Below are 16,577 nucleotides of genomic sequence, written 5' to 3'. Positions count from 1 at the left end.
TGCACATGCGTGTCACAGCACTGCTGCACAGAGGGGCAGATTGAGGCTCAGAGTGGGTGAAGTCTGGGCCCCAGGATCACAGAAGAGCTTGAGGCAGAGCCTAATTTTGACTCCTCCCTGAGTGTCCCACTTGCTGGGAAAATGGCCTTGGAGGTGAGCGACCTCCGGAATCTCACCAGTTTGGCTGAAAGCCGAGTGTAGCAGATGTGTAAGTGGCCGTTGGGGGCCTCCCGAGGATGCCTGGGCCACCCCACGTCCTTCGAGGGGCTGTGGGACCCAGTGGAGGCCCAGACCTCCAGGATCCCTGCTGCTGGAGGAGCACGTACTCCAGGGCAGAAGGGGACACCGCGCTGTCACACCAACAGGCCGGAGGTGGCGGGTGCACGAGAGGCAGCTGGACTGGGGAAGAAGGGGGTTGTGTGTGCGAGGGTGCATGCGCACGTGTGAGCACTCGAGGGGAGAGGAAGCCCAGGGCGCGGGAGCAGGAGGAAAGCCAAGCAGAGAGAAGGCGGCCTTTGTGGAGGGAGGGACAGCTGCACCAGGGCCCAGAGTGGAATAACTCAGTCCTCTCTTCTCTGGGCGTGCAGAAAGGCCGAGAAGAAAGAGGGGGACAGGCAGAGACGGTGGAGGGGTGGCGAGGAGAAAGGGGAACAGAAGGCAGCAGGGGCTGCCTCCCGGAGGACAGCGCGCACATCCCCCCTCCCCACAAAGACCTACTGAGCCCTGGTTACCAGGCAGACACTGTCCTTGGCTCAGGGGCTCGGCAGGGGACAGAACACACAGTCCCTCCTTCCCTGGAGGTGGTGGCTTAGAAATGAGACAGTCATGCGATTCAGTGGGTGGGAGACACAGCTGGAGACAGAAAGGGCCAGGGAAGCCAGAGGGAGCAGGAACGGGGCGGGGAGATGTCACTTAGTGTGGGAGTGGACAGTAAACACGCAAGTGTGTGTCAGGCAGCGTCCAGGGCTCTGCAGGCCAGGAGAGCGAGTGAGGAGGTGAGGGGCCCTGCGGGGTGGCTTCCCCAGGGGGGACACTGTTGCGCACACCGGGGACGGGGCGTGAGCAGGCCGTGCAGATGATGCAGGCAGGTTCCAGAGACGGAAGAGTAAGCGTGGCAGCCCCCAGGTGGGTGGGAGGCACGCATCCCATGTGGTTACAGTAACAAGGAGCCACTGTGGCTGGAGTGACTGGGGGAGAACAACTTTTACATTCTGGGGACAGCAGCTCTCCTGCTCTCACTGAATATACACCAGGCAGCACAGAACCTGGAAGTGCCAGCCACCAGCCTGGGCCCTTGGGCCACCCCTGGACATTTACTCTCCCAAGGGTAACCTGAGGGACAGCAGGCACAGCCGGAGGTGCCTTGCCCCCTGTGCCATCGGAATCCGAATGGTCTCTCCTCGGGGGTGCGGAGCCCGAGTGGAGCCATGAGTGGAAGGGGGGCTCGCTTCCCGCTCTGCCAGAAATGAGCAAAGTGCCCTTGGCGGGGGGCGGGGGCCAACCTGCGACCCCGAGGACTGTGTGTGACTTCCGGTCCCCACATCCTCACCCACGCCTGGCGGGACGGGATGTGGTGGGAGGGGCTAAGAAGTGCCACCTGCTCTTGGTCCAGCTGCAGCTCACTGACCACTGAGGGGGCAGCTCGGGCCCCCACACTTTGCTCGACGCATGCAACTCACTGTGCTGTCACCTGAACCCCGGCCGGAGGCAGCTTGTGTGACTACTCGTGGAATCATCATTGTCGCTGCTGTGACACATTCATCTCCACAAAGCCCTGAGAGCCAAGTAACCGGTGACGGAGTTCAGTAAGCCGACCCCGGAGAGCAGAAGCACCCACTTTCTGACCCAGTTAAGCCCCTGCCGAGGGCAGGGAGCAGCCTCCTCCCCGCGCCCTGCGTGACTCTGCCTGTGGGTTCACCTGGTGCAGCTGGGGCGGCGGGGCCCTCACCTGCTGCTGAGATGGGCTGGGGCTGACTAAGGACATTTTAGAAAATCTGAGGATGCCATTTATCTCCCCAAGGTGTCCCTATCTGTGACACAAGTCCTTGAAATGATAGGAAGCCTGACCCAGAAATATCCATGAACAAATTACTGTTTATCCCGCTTAGACGCGGCACCTCCCGCTTCATCCTCTGCCACCTTCTGCTGCAAGCACGGGGAGCGCGAAGCAAGCCGATTGCAAAATGAACTTGCTAATCTTTTAAAAGATGCAGGGTTTTGTTAAATTAATTAAAGTGATGCTGGAGGACAGCTCGAAACACATGCAAATCTGCTGGTGAATAATAACCTGGTGTGGGAGGTAGGTGAGGCAGAGGCTGCTGCAGGGGAGCAGGAGGTAACCGAGCTCCTCACAGGGGAGCGCTGGACGTCAAGGAGCAGGGACGGCTGGGGGAGACGGATCAGTTCATCAAATGCGGGGCGAGGCTGCAGCACGTTTGCTGCGACCAAGCAGTGAGAGCGAGGGTGTCCCGCTGTGCTCTCGCTTAAGATTGCTGGACAAATCACACCCACCCAGGGGACACACGGTCAGTTCACTTCCTCCATCGACCCCTTAGCCACGTTAGGGTCAACCTGTGTGACGCATCAGTGCGACCTCACACGAAGCTGTTTGCAAGAGGTGCACAGTTCCGCTACCTGACTGATGCACGGTAAAAAGCAGTCTGCTGAGACAGCGGTCCACTTGAGTGGGATCTTCCCGGGGCAGTGTCCCTCCGTCCCAGTGACCACCTGTGTACTAAGGGTGCAAAAGCACAGGCGACTGAGATCAGTTACTGGGGTGGAGACCTTAATTTTGCTTCAGTCTCCATTTTCTTCTGATCGCAAAGTAAAATCGTATCGGCTGGGAAAATGACAGCCAGAATAATGACATTTCCCAGGCTTCTTTGCAGCCATACGTGGCCATGTGACTGGATTCTCACCAATGAGAAGAGAAATAAGAGTGAGGCTTGGACCAATTCACGGAGCAGGGCCCCCGAGGCAGCATGGGAGTTTAACAGAGAGGGACAAACAGCAGATATGGTGGGTCTCACACACAGCCCAACTTAACGCCAAGGTGATTGACTTCCACAGAGGCCCACATGGATACAGGTGAACTTTCGGCACCACAGCGGGCTGTTTGTAATCACTGAAGGCTCTACAAGGTTCGCCATCACCGATATAGGGTGTAATACAGCCTAAGACTCAGCAGGAACAAAGGACTTTCTGTCCTTGGGGGATTCGCAGTGTAACCTGACTGTGCCATACAGATCAATCTGAAAAGGACCCTGAATTCATGGTTTGGTTTCCTCATTTTCTCAGTCAGTAGATGCTGATCAGCATAGACATTTAATACGCAGTTACAATGTTTTCACTGTGAATAACAACTTAAGTGAAACTCAGATTGAGCTTCCTAGCTGCCAGGGTAACAGGGAAAGCATAAACGTTTATAATTCTTGTTACTTAATCATCAGGAGTGCATCAGTTCATTGCAGTAAACATTCTGAGTTCTAGAAACTCTAGAAAACCCCCACACTGAGCGACATTCTAAGTACAATGAATACAATTCTCAGCGGCAGCGTGACAGGAAATGTGCTGTAGCTGGCTGTGTACCTTTGGTACTGACTGGGCTCCTGTTTCTACTGCAGGTAGAATCAAGCCAAGTGGGTTACGAGCAGTTTGCAGCTTTTTGGTGATTTGTATCAATCCAAGAACAAAGTCTGGGAGACCAATTTTATTCTTGAGGTCCTTCCTTTTTTGTCTCACCTGTGTGGCTGTGAAACACCAGGCCCCCCAAAGTTCCCCCAAAGGTCACGAGAGGCCTGAGTCCTTGTTTCTGTTCTGATTGTGCCACAGGTACGGCCCAATCCCTTGAGGGGTGCGGGCTGCCCTGGCCAGCAAATGAGGGGCTGGTACAGATGCACACTTTTAGGGGCCTTCCTGCTCCACTGGCACCTAAAGCTGGAGGTTTTGGGGTGCGCCTTTCAGCCAGAGGTGGTAAAGGGGGTATGTGAGGCACTCGGGCCCCTGGCATATTTTCTCTGGCCCACAGCATGAGTTTAAAAAAACCCGGGTTCTGCCAACATTTAAAAAAGTTAGGATATTTCCACTAAGATTTTAAATGTAAACATAATGCAGAGGTTAGCAACCCCAAGCACAGGGCTGTCACTCTGGACCCGACTAGTACACGCCCCCTTCAGCAAGGGCTCGAGCCTCTGCTGTGTCCCTGCGTTCACCAGGGACACCCAGGCCCCTGCAGCCATTTGCCGGGGTGGCCCACAGTGAGCTGGCCACCCCTGGCTGTGCACAGGAACCCAGAGAGCAGCGGCACGCAGGTCGGACTCCCGGGACCTGTGTGAGGAGTGAGCCCTTCCTAGTTCCCGCAGCGGGGTCCACTTTGGAGGTGATTCCGGAAACCAGCAGCTCCAGCCCAGGTGGTGCCCTTCCTGAGGGCCCCGACAGCCCATGCCGGGGGTCCGACAGGACCCTGTGCAGCATCAGAGCCGCAGGCTCAGCTGAAGGAGGCACTGTCTTCCCTCACAGCCCTCCCACCCCAGTAACACCTTGGCACTTGGCCGTACCTTTCCAGGTTGCAACATTAGAGCATCAATATCTGGTTTTACAGCTGCCTGAGCTTCCTGCTCAAGGTGGGGAGTATTTATATATTTTTATTTAAGCTATTTGAAGGAACTGAATTGGAGGATTTTGCAATGGTGCCGGAGGAAGGGATTCTACAGTAATACGTGCGTCTCCATCTCAGCAGCCAGCCTGACAGAAGCCTTGGGAAGCCACCCTAGTAACCCTGCAGGGTGACAAGCAGGAAGGCCGGATGTAGCTGCACCCGGGTTGGCACGGACGAGAAAGAGGTTCCCTGCCACAGCGGCTTCTGCGCCACCCTGGTCACCCCACGCAGGCAGGCCAGTCCTCAACCTGCTCCTCTCCAACGACTACCTCAGTGTTCTGGAACCTTCTTCCTGCTGATGGTCTGAGCCAATAAAGCAGTCCCCTGGATTCAGTGAGTTCACAGAAAACACAAACTCCAGCGTGGCAACTGTGGCCGCCCTGTAACCTCATCTATATTTAAATCGACTCCCCTTTTTTGGAATGCAAATTTCTTTGAGAAGGTCACTGCAGACAAATCTCTTTTCTCATCTCCCCACACAAAAATAAAAAGGGCTGGAATTGCACTAGCTTACTGTGTGCAGCCCCAGCGAGCACCATAGAAAAAGGACAGGAGAGATGACCGTCCGCCTGGCCCTCGGGCCCTGCCGACTCACCCGTGCGGTAGCCCGTGCTGTTGAGGTACACGGCGAAGGTGCGGCTCTCGTGCTGCGCCTGCCAGGAGGGCGAGGAGCAGTTCTCGTTGTTGGTGTAGGTGTTGTGGTTGTGGACGTACTTGCCGGTGAGGATGGAGGAGCGCGAGGGGCAGCACATGGGCGTGGTCACGAAGGCGTTGACGAAGTGCGCCCCGCCCTGCTCCATGATGCGCCGCGTCTTGTTCATCACCTGCATGGAGCCTGCAACCAGCAACACAGGGCAGGTGAGGGGGTGGGGTTGGGGTGCGACCCCTCCATCCTCACCCCGCGCCCGCAGCAGGCGCATCTGGACAGCTGGACGGGGTAGTCGGGAGAGTCCTGCAGAGTCTGGGAACACTCTGGTCCCCTGTGCCACTGGACATTCCTGTCCGTGCAGGTAAAAAGCTGTTTTAAAATCATCTAAGCCTAGACTCAAACTGTTTTACAACATAAACAGCATGTGTTTTTTGCTGGGTGGACAGTGATATTTCTGGAAAGCCAGCACCATGTAAATGGAGGGAAGATTATACTTTGTTTTGTTTGAAACTTTCCCAAGAAGTGTCCCCACCTACTGACATCTGGTCACGGCACCCGGGGGTAGCCCTCTCCCAGTCTTAGCTGAAATGCTTGGCACCAGTTGCACTGTCTGCTTCACCCACTTGGAACCCGCTTCCATGTCCCCCCAAATCTAACCCCTAGTCAAGCTGCACCTCCGCAGGGAGCCCCTTGGGGTCACCCTGACTCCGGCTTCTCTTGGGGCGTCCATCTATGGGAGCACAAGTTATTATGACTTAATGGTCTACCCCAGGTAGCTGTCTCCTCCATGCCTGTGCAGGTGAGGCTTCACGGGAGGGAGGAGATGGAGGTGTGGGGAGCTGCTCTGTGTGCTGGCACCGCCCGTGTGCCTGCTGATTGCTGCAGGTGGCACTGCCAGTGTGTGTCACACAGGAGGCTCAACAGCGTGAAGAGGGGTGTACAGGAGGGTGCTGGGTTGGGTGCCCCTATAATGACTAAGTACAAACGCTGACATCCAGTGAAATGCGTCACAGAAATGCTTTTCCTCGCTTCTAGGGCCAGCCTGGTTCCCTCCTTCGCCTGGCTGTTTTTAGCGTTCTCCCCGTCATGGATATGACCAGTCCGGAGCCTGGCAGAGCAGGGAGGACCCGCCCCTGGGCTTCAGAGGGAGCACAACCTGCTGGCACCTCGACTGAGCAAATGTCTCTTTTAAGCCACCCGGTTTGCAGTAATTTGTTAGGACGCGGTAGGAAACCCATGCGGGGTCCACCAGCGTGCGAGGTTCTTGGCTGACAGCCGCCATCACCGTCCCATAGCAACTCCCTAGAGACAGGGAAACAAGGAACAAGCCCACCTCGGCCTGGCCCTCGGGGTGAAGAAAGGAAAGGAGATTTATGGGCTCCTTCACCCCATCTCTGCAGGGAAGACAGGGAAGGAAACAGCCTAGCTTCCCGGGCGGACAGATTGTATCTCTTCTAGCTCCTCCATGTGTGCAGGTGTCCAGCAGCGCTGGGGTAAGCCCGAGCTCCTTCCTCCGGCCTCACCGTGCTCACTGTTGGCCTAGACAGCCCTCCTGTGTCCCAAGCGCCCCAGGCTCAGCCCTGCCCGAGGGTCCTGGGCCTGCCTGGTCCTCTCCCTGAGACCTGCTGGCTGGCAGCTCTCACTCACGCCCGAGTCCCCTCCACGGACCTCCTGAGCTGGAGGCGCCCCATCGGCTCACTTCCGTCCCGCCCCGACCTCTGCTGCGATCACCTTGAGCGTGAGTGCGTGCCAGCTGGGCCTGGTTCCCTGCAGCGGGGCTGGCGGAGGGCTTCATGTCCCCATTACAGGCTGCTGCTGCTTGGCAGAAGCTGAAGGACAGCCCAAGGCTGGTGAGCCCCGCTGGGCCCCTTTGTGCCTAAGCTCGGTTGGCGCTGGCTGGCCAGGGGCCCCCCTGAAGCCCCCTCTCCCCTGCAGAGGGACCCTCACTTCTGGCAGGAGCCCTGGAGGTTTCTCAGGAGGACGTGTGGCCTTGATGACGGCTGTTTGTGCTGTGCAGTGACTTGTGGATTTCTGCCCAATTCATGACACAAAGCCGGTTCCCTCCAGGGGACCCCACTGGTGGCCTCGGCCAGGAGGCTCCGGGGCCACACGGGCTGCAGGTCCCTGGCGCAGCTCCGGCAGCTGGGAGCCGCCCACTTCCTTCACCAATACACGGCCAACCCAGCAGGCTGCCAGCACCCAGTGGGCCCTCAACAAACATCTGCCAACTTCACAAATACAAGACGGCCTCATCAACCTGGGTTTCCACATAACACAGAGCCCAAGCAGGTGCCACAGACAGGCACATGGGGGTTAGTGTCCTGCACAGGGGACTTCTAAAACTTGGCCACTGCAGTGATCAGATCGTGTGCTCTCTGCTTGGCCACGCTCCCCAGCACTCCCTGCAGCTCCATACCAACCCCAGAGGGCCGGTGCTACAACCTCCTGATGCGGCCAGGCATTGGGACAGCTCCGACTTATCCCCGGGGAGGAGGGCGGCATCACGTGTCAATCATGCTGTTTATTGCAGAGTATAAGACACATTGTCCTTAACTCTCCAGGGGAATATAGAAGAGAGACTAGAACTCAGGCTGTTGAGTCTCGGGTGGAGCTACATGCCAGGAGGGCAGTCTCCGAAGCTGGCTCGGCCCACGGAGGTGGTGGGCCCTGAGATCCATGCTCACAGGTGGTCCAGGTTCACCACGCAGGAGCAGTGACCACGTCCCATGGAACTGCGCAGAAGTCCCTGTGCTCCTGGTTGGGCTTCAGTGAGGCCCAGGAAGCGTGCTTGGTGACCCAGAGGTGACTGTAGCTGGGCACTCAGAGTCCCAGCGCTAAACACCCTGGTCAGCCGTGGTGTGAGAAGGATTCCCTGTCCCTCCACCTGATGACCTCGAGGGAGGGAAATGGCCAGCTGCAGCCTGAGCCCCAGGCAAGTGGCTGCCTCAGCTCAGATGTCACCGCTTGGCTTAATTTCCTCCTACTTAGGGCTCCTACTTTGTCCTTTAAAGAAGTAAAGAAAAAAAATTTTAAAGCAACAATTACACTGACTTAACAAAGCCAACCCAGTCTAGGTGGCCTGGTGAGGGGGAAGCAGGAGACAGTGGCCAGCCCCTGGCAGTCTACTCTGGATGTCCACTGCTATCTAAGGGCTCCGGAGTGCCACCCCCTCACAAGCCCCGGAGGCCACTGTGCCCTCTGCGCCTCTCGAAGCCTCTCCTCTGTCCTTCAGTTTTCTGGGCACTGACCGTGGCTACTCCTTGAGTTCCCATATGAACCCTGTCAGCTGAGCCCGGCACTGTCTCCGTACGGACACCGGCGATCAGACCTGGTCCCCTCCTCCCTGCAGGTGATCATCCCGTCTCCCAAATGAGGCTCTTCCACCCACGCTGCAGCCACAGGGTCTCTCTTCTGTCCAGGCCCCTGTGCCCTGCTGTCCCTCCTGCAGCAGCGCCTTTCCTGTGACCACGCAGCTGCCCACTGCCCTGGTCCCCACGCACAGGCTCTCCTGGTGGTGACAGCTCTCTTGACCACCAAGTGCAAAATTTTCCTCCCCACCCTCACTGACAGCCTCCTTCCTTGTGTCAGCTCGGTGCTCACTTCCAACACGCTGTTACACCTTCACGGATTTACCTTATTCGGTCTGCCCCTGCTCCCCAGAATGTCAGTGCTCTGCGGCCCAGGATTACGGACCCTGCCTGCTCCACTGCACTTGCCTCAGTGCCTGGAACAGTGCCAGGCACACAGTAGGTGCTCAATAAACATCTCTTGCATGCATGAATTCTGGGCACGCCAGGCAAAATGAACCCCTTTGCCTCCAGCTCCCGAGCCATGGGGGAAAGAAAGGAGCAAGTGACAGACAGCTGCTCAGCGTGCCACTGTCCCTAGATTGTAGCAAGGACACACACCAGCTCCTCACCCACCGGCCAGGCCTTCTCCAGAAATGCAGGCCACGCTACTACCTGGTGAAGAATGTTGGGGAGATGGCACCCCGAATGCTGTACAGATGAGAAGAGGCTGTGGAACTGCTGGGTTTTAGATACTCAGGATTGACCCAAGGACCTCACGTGTGCTAGGCAAGCATTCTGCCACCACGCTGCACCCTGCCCCTTTCGTTTTGAGACAGTCTGCTAAATTGCCTGAACTGGCTATTTTCCTGCCTCAGCCTCCTGAGTCGCTGGGGTGACAGCCTTGCATTTATTTTTTGGAGAATTGAACTCACAACCTCACACTTGCTGGGCAGGCGCTGTGCCACTGAGCTATATCCCCAGCCCTGCATTTTTTAAAAATGGGTTTAAAACCCGGGTCTTAAAGCACTTCGTCCTGCTTCTCCCCATGTGGGAAGCGCCTCACTGCCCTGGCTGGCAGCACCCCGAGTGTCTGCTTGGTGTACATGCCCTGCTCCGGTCAGCCAGCCGAGGATGGCTGTGTCACTCTGCCACACAAGTAGAGTTCTTCCAAGCCCAGTGACAGGGGCATCTGTGCACAGGCAGCATGATGTGCCGAGGCTACCCTCGGGGACAGTGACCAGGCACTGTAAATCCACACCCATAACGTGGGAACATATGACTTCATCTCCCGGCCAGCCCCTGCCCTTATGCGGATGCCAGCTCTGGTGGCAGGGAGGGCCTGGCAGATGCAGCCATGGAGAAATCAAAAAGCCACTTCTCAATATTTCAAACAAAGCCATGCCAGCCAAGCCAAACTTACTGTGTCCAACATAAATCTGGGGACATGCAGGCAAAAACAAGCCTGCTTTCTTTCTGTGACCAAACCTCCTCACCAGCCTGGGCCAGGGCTGAGGTCATCCTGACACCTCTTGGGCACTCTGCCAGGACCTTGCACGCTAGCAACTGAGCTGCACCCCCAGCCTGACTGGCTCTTCTAACGGCCCGAGTCAGAACCCCGGGCTCTGTGGGGACTCAGCAGGTGCTGGGGACTTTCAAGATTCAAAAAGTGACCCTGTCCGTGCCCTTCCCAGGGCACTTCCTGCACTAGGCCAGCTGCTGCCAGGAGCGGGTGCACACCGTGGCCCCACTTATGGCACAGGTGGCACTGCTCCTGGTCAGTACCTAGTCAGAGATGGTTTCTGTGTTTTCTGTAAATTTCAGGTCTGCAGTGGCAGGGCCTTTTTGGGAAGCAGCAGGCGGTTCGGGACAAGGCAGAAGCAGAAATGGAGCCAGCAAACACAAGGTCCTGACGGGAATCTACCTATCTGGACCTCTGCAGTCGCCTCGTAAGCGGTCTCCTGCCTCCATCTCTGTCTTGCCATGGTCTTGGCAGCCTGTGGCCTTTTTCCGCGCAGTATAAAAGCCACAGCCCTTCTTCTGGCCTAGAAGGCACTCAGGGATCAGGAAACTCACCCTCCCTGATGCAGCCCCACCCCTGTCCTGCACTCCCACATGTTCCTGTCAGCCATGCTCATCTCCTTCCTGCTGCAGGACCTTTGCACCTGCTGTGCCCAGCCCCTCACCCGTCAAGACTCTGCAGACAGCTCCTCCCCCAAGCTGTGCTGATTACAGTCGCTCTCTCCTCCCCCTTCTTGCTGTGCACCGCTTTTCTTGACATGTGTGAGTCAGTGATCAGAAAATGTTCCTAGGAGACTCACAGAGTGCAGATGGCACTTTCTGCAGTACCAGGGGTGGATGAGGAGGCCTGGGCTATCTTTGCTTTGAAGTGCTTGAAAATTTTCCGGTAGGGCTATTTGGCTAACAGTGAGTACTCCCGCAGCTCACGGCTTCCCACCTGCATCTTTTATCTGGGAACAGATAACCTGGCACGGAATGTTCTGGCGAGGCCTCTGGGCGAGGACCCTGGCTCTGCAGAGATTACAGAGTCTTTGAAGGCTACACAAGAGGTCACGATCTGAAGGCCACAGCCGGACCTGCCCACGTAGTGTGTATTCTCAGGACTGAGGAATGTAATTACTTCCTTGTACTCTGAAAAGTAGCACATTTATCTAGCGCCCCATCATGGCTGTAGGGGCCCTTGGTTATCTTTGCAGGCATGAGCACATTCCTCTGAAAAGCATTAAAAATGATGCTTCAGGGCTGTATACAAATGAATATATGAATATCCTGTCTGGCACATTTCTGCCCACCTTCAATTTGCTTTTTGTACTGGTTTTAAAAGGATTTAAGACATTTCTCACAGCACCATTCCAGTCGGGTATAAGGGGAAGAGAGCTCTGGGTTTTCCATTAAAAAAATCCTCTTTCTACAGTCTTTAAAATAAAAAACAAAACAACTGAGAAATCTTCCTGCACTGGGTGCGAATCAGCTCCTGGCATGATCAGCTGGTGCCAGGAAGCAGCCGCCCTTGAGGGAGCCGGGTCTCCCCGAGGCACCGTAGACCCTGCACGCACGCAAGCCACGGGCTTCCAGCTGGGGCCTCGGTCCTCCCGACCACGCAGGCTGCTGTGTCTCTGCCCACAGCAGTGAGGCGGCGGCGGAAGGCATCTCGGGTCCACAGCTCCGTTACAGTGTAGCGAAGAGGGCCCAGCATTCCTAGCAGTCGGGGTGCAGGAAGGGTCTGGGCCCTGGGGGCTCACAGGCTTGTGTTTGACACCCGGTACGAGGCAGGTGTGGGCCGCTGTGGCTGTCTATGATGACCACTCCCTGCGCGGGTGCACATCACCTGTCACTCTCTGCCTGCATCTGGCTAGGGGCTCCAAACTGTGCTTTTGGTCTTTCCTGGGGATGCAGGGCTGGATGTTCAGGACACCCCGGACACAGCAGGCAAGTAGAAAGGGCGCGTGACACTTCTGGCTCAGGCCCATCTTCTCTGCTTGCTCAGATCTGTGCACTGAAGGGGATCAGCTTCTGAACCCCGATGTGGGTAATGCACATGCGCGCGCGCACACACACACACATGCACACTTTAGATCTAGGTTAAACCACCTGTGGATTTTGGGTACCAAAGAATGAGGCATATGCTGCTTTTAACTACCTAGTTCACTCCTGCCTCAGTTTCCCGTTATAACAGCACACAGGGAGCTATGCATGAGGTTCTTTTGATTATGAAGTCTTGGGATGATTCTACAACACTGTCGCCATTCCCAGGCTCTGGAGGAGAGAGGCTGGAGTTTGAGCTCTGATCTTCCCACTCCCTGTTAAGCAGGTGTCTTGTTTAAATGATTTAACACCTGTTCTTGTTTCCTCATCTGCAAAGAAGGGAGAGGAACAGTGCCTCCTCCCTAGGTCTGCTCTAGATTTTAACTCAGAAAAATATGGAAAGTTTTTAGTTTAACACTTGGCACAGAGAAAGCGGTTAACCTACATTAGCTCTGAAACCTCTCAATGGCTGCAGTTTCCAAATCTAGTCTCACACAGACTTCGCACATGGAGCCCCCTGGCTGGAATCCTGTTTGCCCAAGAGTATCTTTAAAAACTGGAATTGCTAACTTTTTTCTTTTTTGAGAACATCATCCCACAAGGCACATGCAAATTATTTAGCCACATGATAAACAGAAAAACAGTGGTGTGGTTGGGCCCGCAGGTGGGCAGACCTGAGCACTGCGGCCCGGGTCAGAAGGGCCCCGCACACCCGCCTGCCCCTGCGCAGTCCCGGCCTGGCCGACCCAGAGCCCAGAGTGGTAGTCTGCGGCCCCTGGCTGATTCTTCTCTGGCTGAAGGAGCTGCTGACCCGGGTTGGGGAGGGACCATTTCTCCAGGGCAGGCACCATAGGTAGAGTAGCTGGAGGCAGTGGATTTGGGTCCAGGCCCCAAAGAGCCTTCACGGGCAGGGCAGGTGACAAAGGCCTGAGTGCTGGCTGTGGGCAGGCCCTGGGGACACTGCGGTGGCTCACCAGGCTGCCGCTCACCTGGCATCCCTCAGCTGTGCCTGGAACATCCACGAGGCAGTGCGAGCTGTGTGTGGCGGCCTCCTGCCCCCAGTGGCACCTGCTTTGGCCACCTCAGGGAATATGACCATCCCAGAATAGCTCTGTCCCCAGCAGGAAGCCAAGAGGAATGTCTGGAGGACAAACAGCAGCAATCAGAGGCCACACTGGGCAGAAGGACTCTGTGGTTGACGCCACGCTCACTGCTGTTGGTGACAATGATCGCCTGCCTGTCATGGTCCAGTAAACCGTGCTGGCTTCTCAGATGAGGCTCCCTCCTGACGGTGCAAAGGAAAATTGTTCCTGCCTCTTGGCTGTTGCAAAATAGTCTAACGCAATCCCAGCACTTGTTGAGGCTGAGGCAGGAGGAGTCCTGTGAGTTCGAGACCAGCCTGGGCTACAAAGTGAGCTCAAAGCCAGCCTGAACTGCATAATGAGCCTCTGTCTCAAAAAGAGAAAAAGTCTACCGCTACTGCTGAATTTAGATATGAAAAGGCAGGCTCAGATTTGGTTCCTGAGGCCGCCATCAGAGACAGCACGCTGTGATTTTCTCCTCCGCTGCTCTCTGCTGGCCCTGACTGCGGAGGCTTCTGGGAAGAAACTGACACTGTGGTTCTCAGGGGAGGCCCAGGGAGGCACAGTGGTCAGAGGGACTCAGCCATCACTGGTCTCCTCTTCCCGGAGAAAATCCGACCTGCACTGTGGGCCTTGGTGGTTATTCCACACGGTGGGGTTTCTGGGTGCTGTTCCACTTTTGAGGGCCTGGGCTCCAGCCCCTGGCCTGCGACGCAGCCTCATGCACAGCCGGCTCTGTCCCTCTTCCTATCCAGCCTCCACACACGGTACCACCTGCCCCCTGGACACTGCCCTCCGCCCTGCACTCCTGGACCATTGGCCTTGCTTGGGCGGTGCCACACTTGGGTCACCGCACCGGACACCGCCCTGTTTCTGCTCCTGCCTCCAGGCTGCCCCTCTCCACTGGCAGCCAGGGCAAGTTCCACGTACCTGACCTGCTTGGGTAACTTTCCACGTACTCTGTGTGAAGTTCAGGTCCACTCGTGTGTCTGCCCAGCTCGTGTGCTGAGGTGGGTGTTGGCCCCTCCATCAGTAACTAGTGTTGGGGGCGCCACACTATCCTCACACCCTAGCACAGCACAGTTAAGCCTTCCTGAGTAAACCGAATTCATATGTGCTCATGTTCTTTGCTAGGATCATGTGGCCAGCTAATTTCTGCTCATGTTGCACATGCCTTGTGGGATGATGTCCTCAAAGAGTGCCAACTTCACTTGAAGGTCTGTTCTTTTAGTGCCTCTGCTTCTTCTTTCTTGTTTGGAATGTGCTTGCAATTCCTGGAGCTGTAGCAGCCATTCTGAAGCACAGGGTGACCTTGAGGATGGAAGCTACGCAGATAATCTTGAAGTCATGGTGCCAATCCTGAGCCACCAACCTCCAGATAATTTTATGTGAGCAAGAAGCAACATTCTATCTTGCATAAACAACTGTTACTCTCTATCTTCCTTTAGGAGGAGCCAGACCTATTTCTGGTATAATACTTCCTTTTAGAACTCAAGTGACTCCCTGAGTGTTGCTGAAATAAGGTTTAGAAAAAAAAAACCTTGCAGGAATGCGCTTGGCAAGAATAGCACCAGGGTGGGTCCAAAGGAGGCTCTTCCTCCAGAGATAACCTGCTCACACATGTTTTTCTTTTTGAGTGAGCACAGAGCAGGAATGCTGGGAGGTGAGAGCTCGCGGGCTGAGCTGGAAGTCACCCGAGCCGGTGTCTGGAATCTGGGGCGCTGTCCTGGGCCGCCAGCCATCTGGCCCCCGTGGAGCACTGGGCCTGAAGTTTTGAATCCACCTCCTGGCTATTGCTCTTCAGGCTGGGGTGCGGTTTCCTAGTGTTTGCAGATGGGGAGAGGAAGACGGGGCTGCCCAGGAGCCTGTCAGGCCTGTCAGGCTGTTCTGAGCTGGGGCTGAGGCCTACAGGAGGCCTGCTGTGAATCCAGACCTCAGGCCCAGGAGACCACAAAGCATGCTCAGTTTGTGGCCTGCCTGTGCGTGGCCTCCGGACAAGGCCTCCCCTGAGCCGCTGCTGCTCCTGGGATAGAGCTCTGTGGCCCTGCACCAGCTCCTGCGACTCCTCAGGTCCAGGTCTCCACACCTCCGGGAGCAGAGGGGTCACCTGGGGAGCTCTCACACCACAGGCTGAGGTCATCCCCACCTCCTCAGGCCTGCTCTGCAGTGGACCCAGCAGCGTCTCACCAGCTCTCCCTCTGCAAAACGTGCTGCGCCCGCCGACTCTCCCCGCCTGGACCTCAGCGCAGGCTCCTCTGTGGACGCCTCTGAGCGTGGCCCTCAGTGTGGTCTCCGGGGAGCAGCCAGAAGGGACACCGTGAAAGCAGAATTGGACCACGTCCCTCCTCTGCCCAGCGTCCTCCACTCTACCCCGCCAGACACTGCCACACCGCTCTGACCTCTCCACCTGTCCCCGGCTCACCCTGCTCTGCCACTCGGCGGCAGTCTCTGGTGGCAAAGCTGCCCCAGGGCCTCAGGGCTGCTGGGAATGCTCAGGTGACCCATTCCCAGGGTGGCCACCCTGCACAAAGCTGCAGCTCCCCCTCCGCACCCTGTTCCTCGCTTGATCCCGCTTCTCTGCTCTCACCACTGTCCCCTCTAGCACGCACCGCGTCCTCTTGCATGTTTTGTGTATTCATTCCCGCACTGTCGCAGAAGCTCTAGAAAAGCAGAGATTTTTGTCTGTTTGTTGCGGAGCCCCATGGTACTCAGGTGGGGCTGGATAAACACTTGGCGAATGACTGAGTCCGGGTGTCCTGCCGCGGGGAGGCCATCCGAGAGAGGACAGATCCCGGATGTGACCAGACAGCGGTCCTTCCACCTGGCTTCAGCTTTGCTGCAGGGAACGATGTCCACCCCACACCCAGTCCTCAGGGTTCAAAGGGACTCCAGGGATGCGAAATGTGTTCTACCCTCTGAACACCTCGAGGTAGACCCGATGTTTCAGGGAACATCAGGCCCAGGAGTCACTCTGGGGACTTTTTTTGGCATCTGGGGAAGACAGCCTCTGTCTCTGCCCAGGCATGGTCCACGTGGCACCAATATAGGCCCGGTGATGCCAGCAGTGGTATACGGTGAGCTGGCCCACACAGGGAGCTTCAAAGTCGGCTGACATCACAAGGTGACATTCCTAGATCCAGCCACACCTGAAGCTCAAAACATACTGGGGCTTTTCATATCCTTGAGTTAAGTAGATTTCTTTTGTTGTCCTTGTTTGCTCAATCCTGCTTGAGTTTCAAGAGGTCACTGGTTTGTGACAGCAGAATCTCGGCTGGCAGAGAGGGTTGGGAGTTACGATTTTCTGTCTGCCCTGCAGCCCGGGCATCCTTTGCCACCCACGATGGCACAAGTCTGTT

The 16,577-nt window shown here is 56.5% G+C and overlaps 1 protein-coding gene and 1 long non-coding RNA gene across 8 annotated transcripts in view; one reads left to right on the top strand and one right to left on the bottom strand.

Annotated features, from left to right (window-relative positions):
* Sulf2 (sulfatase 2) overlaps positions 1 to 16,577 on the bottom strand; it is a 94,343-nt gene that overhangs the window by 51,461 nt on the left and 26,305 nt on the right. For all 7 annotated transcript variants that reach the window (XM_003467712.5, XM_013150402.2, XM_013150403.2 and 4 more), the window contains exon 3: positions 5,253 to 5,492. In XM_003467712.5, coding sequence (XP_003467760.3) covers positions 5,253 to 5,492 — 240 coding nt within the window. The remainder of the gene's footprint in view (positions 1 to 5,252; positions 5,493 to 16,577) is intronic.
* On the top strand, positions 929 to 2,268 carry LOC134475985 (uncharacterized). Its single transcript, XR_010047352.1, has 2 exons — positions 929 to 995; positions 1,613 to 2,268. It is a non-coding gene; the product is annotated as an uncharacterized LOC134475985 (long non-coding RNA).

This window comes from Cavia porcellus, unplaced genomic scaffold (assembly GCF_034190915.1).
Source record: "Cavia porcellus strain 051 isolate PalLab524CR breed Dunkin Hartley unplaced genomic scaffold, mCavPor4.1 scaffold_5, whole genome shotgun sequence".
In the NCBI taxonomy this organism is placed as follows: domain Eukaryota; kingdom Metazoa; phylum Chordata; class Mammalia; order Rodentia; family Caviidae; genus Cavia; species Cavia porcellus.
The sequence above is the reverse complement of the archived record's forward strand: the minus strand, read 5'-3'. Positions and strand labels throughout refer to the sequence as shown.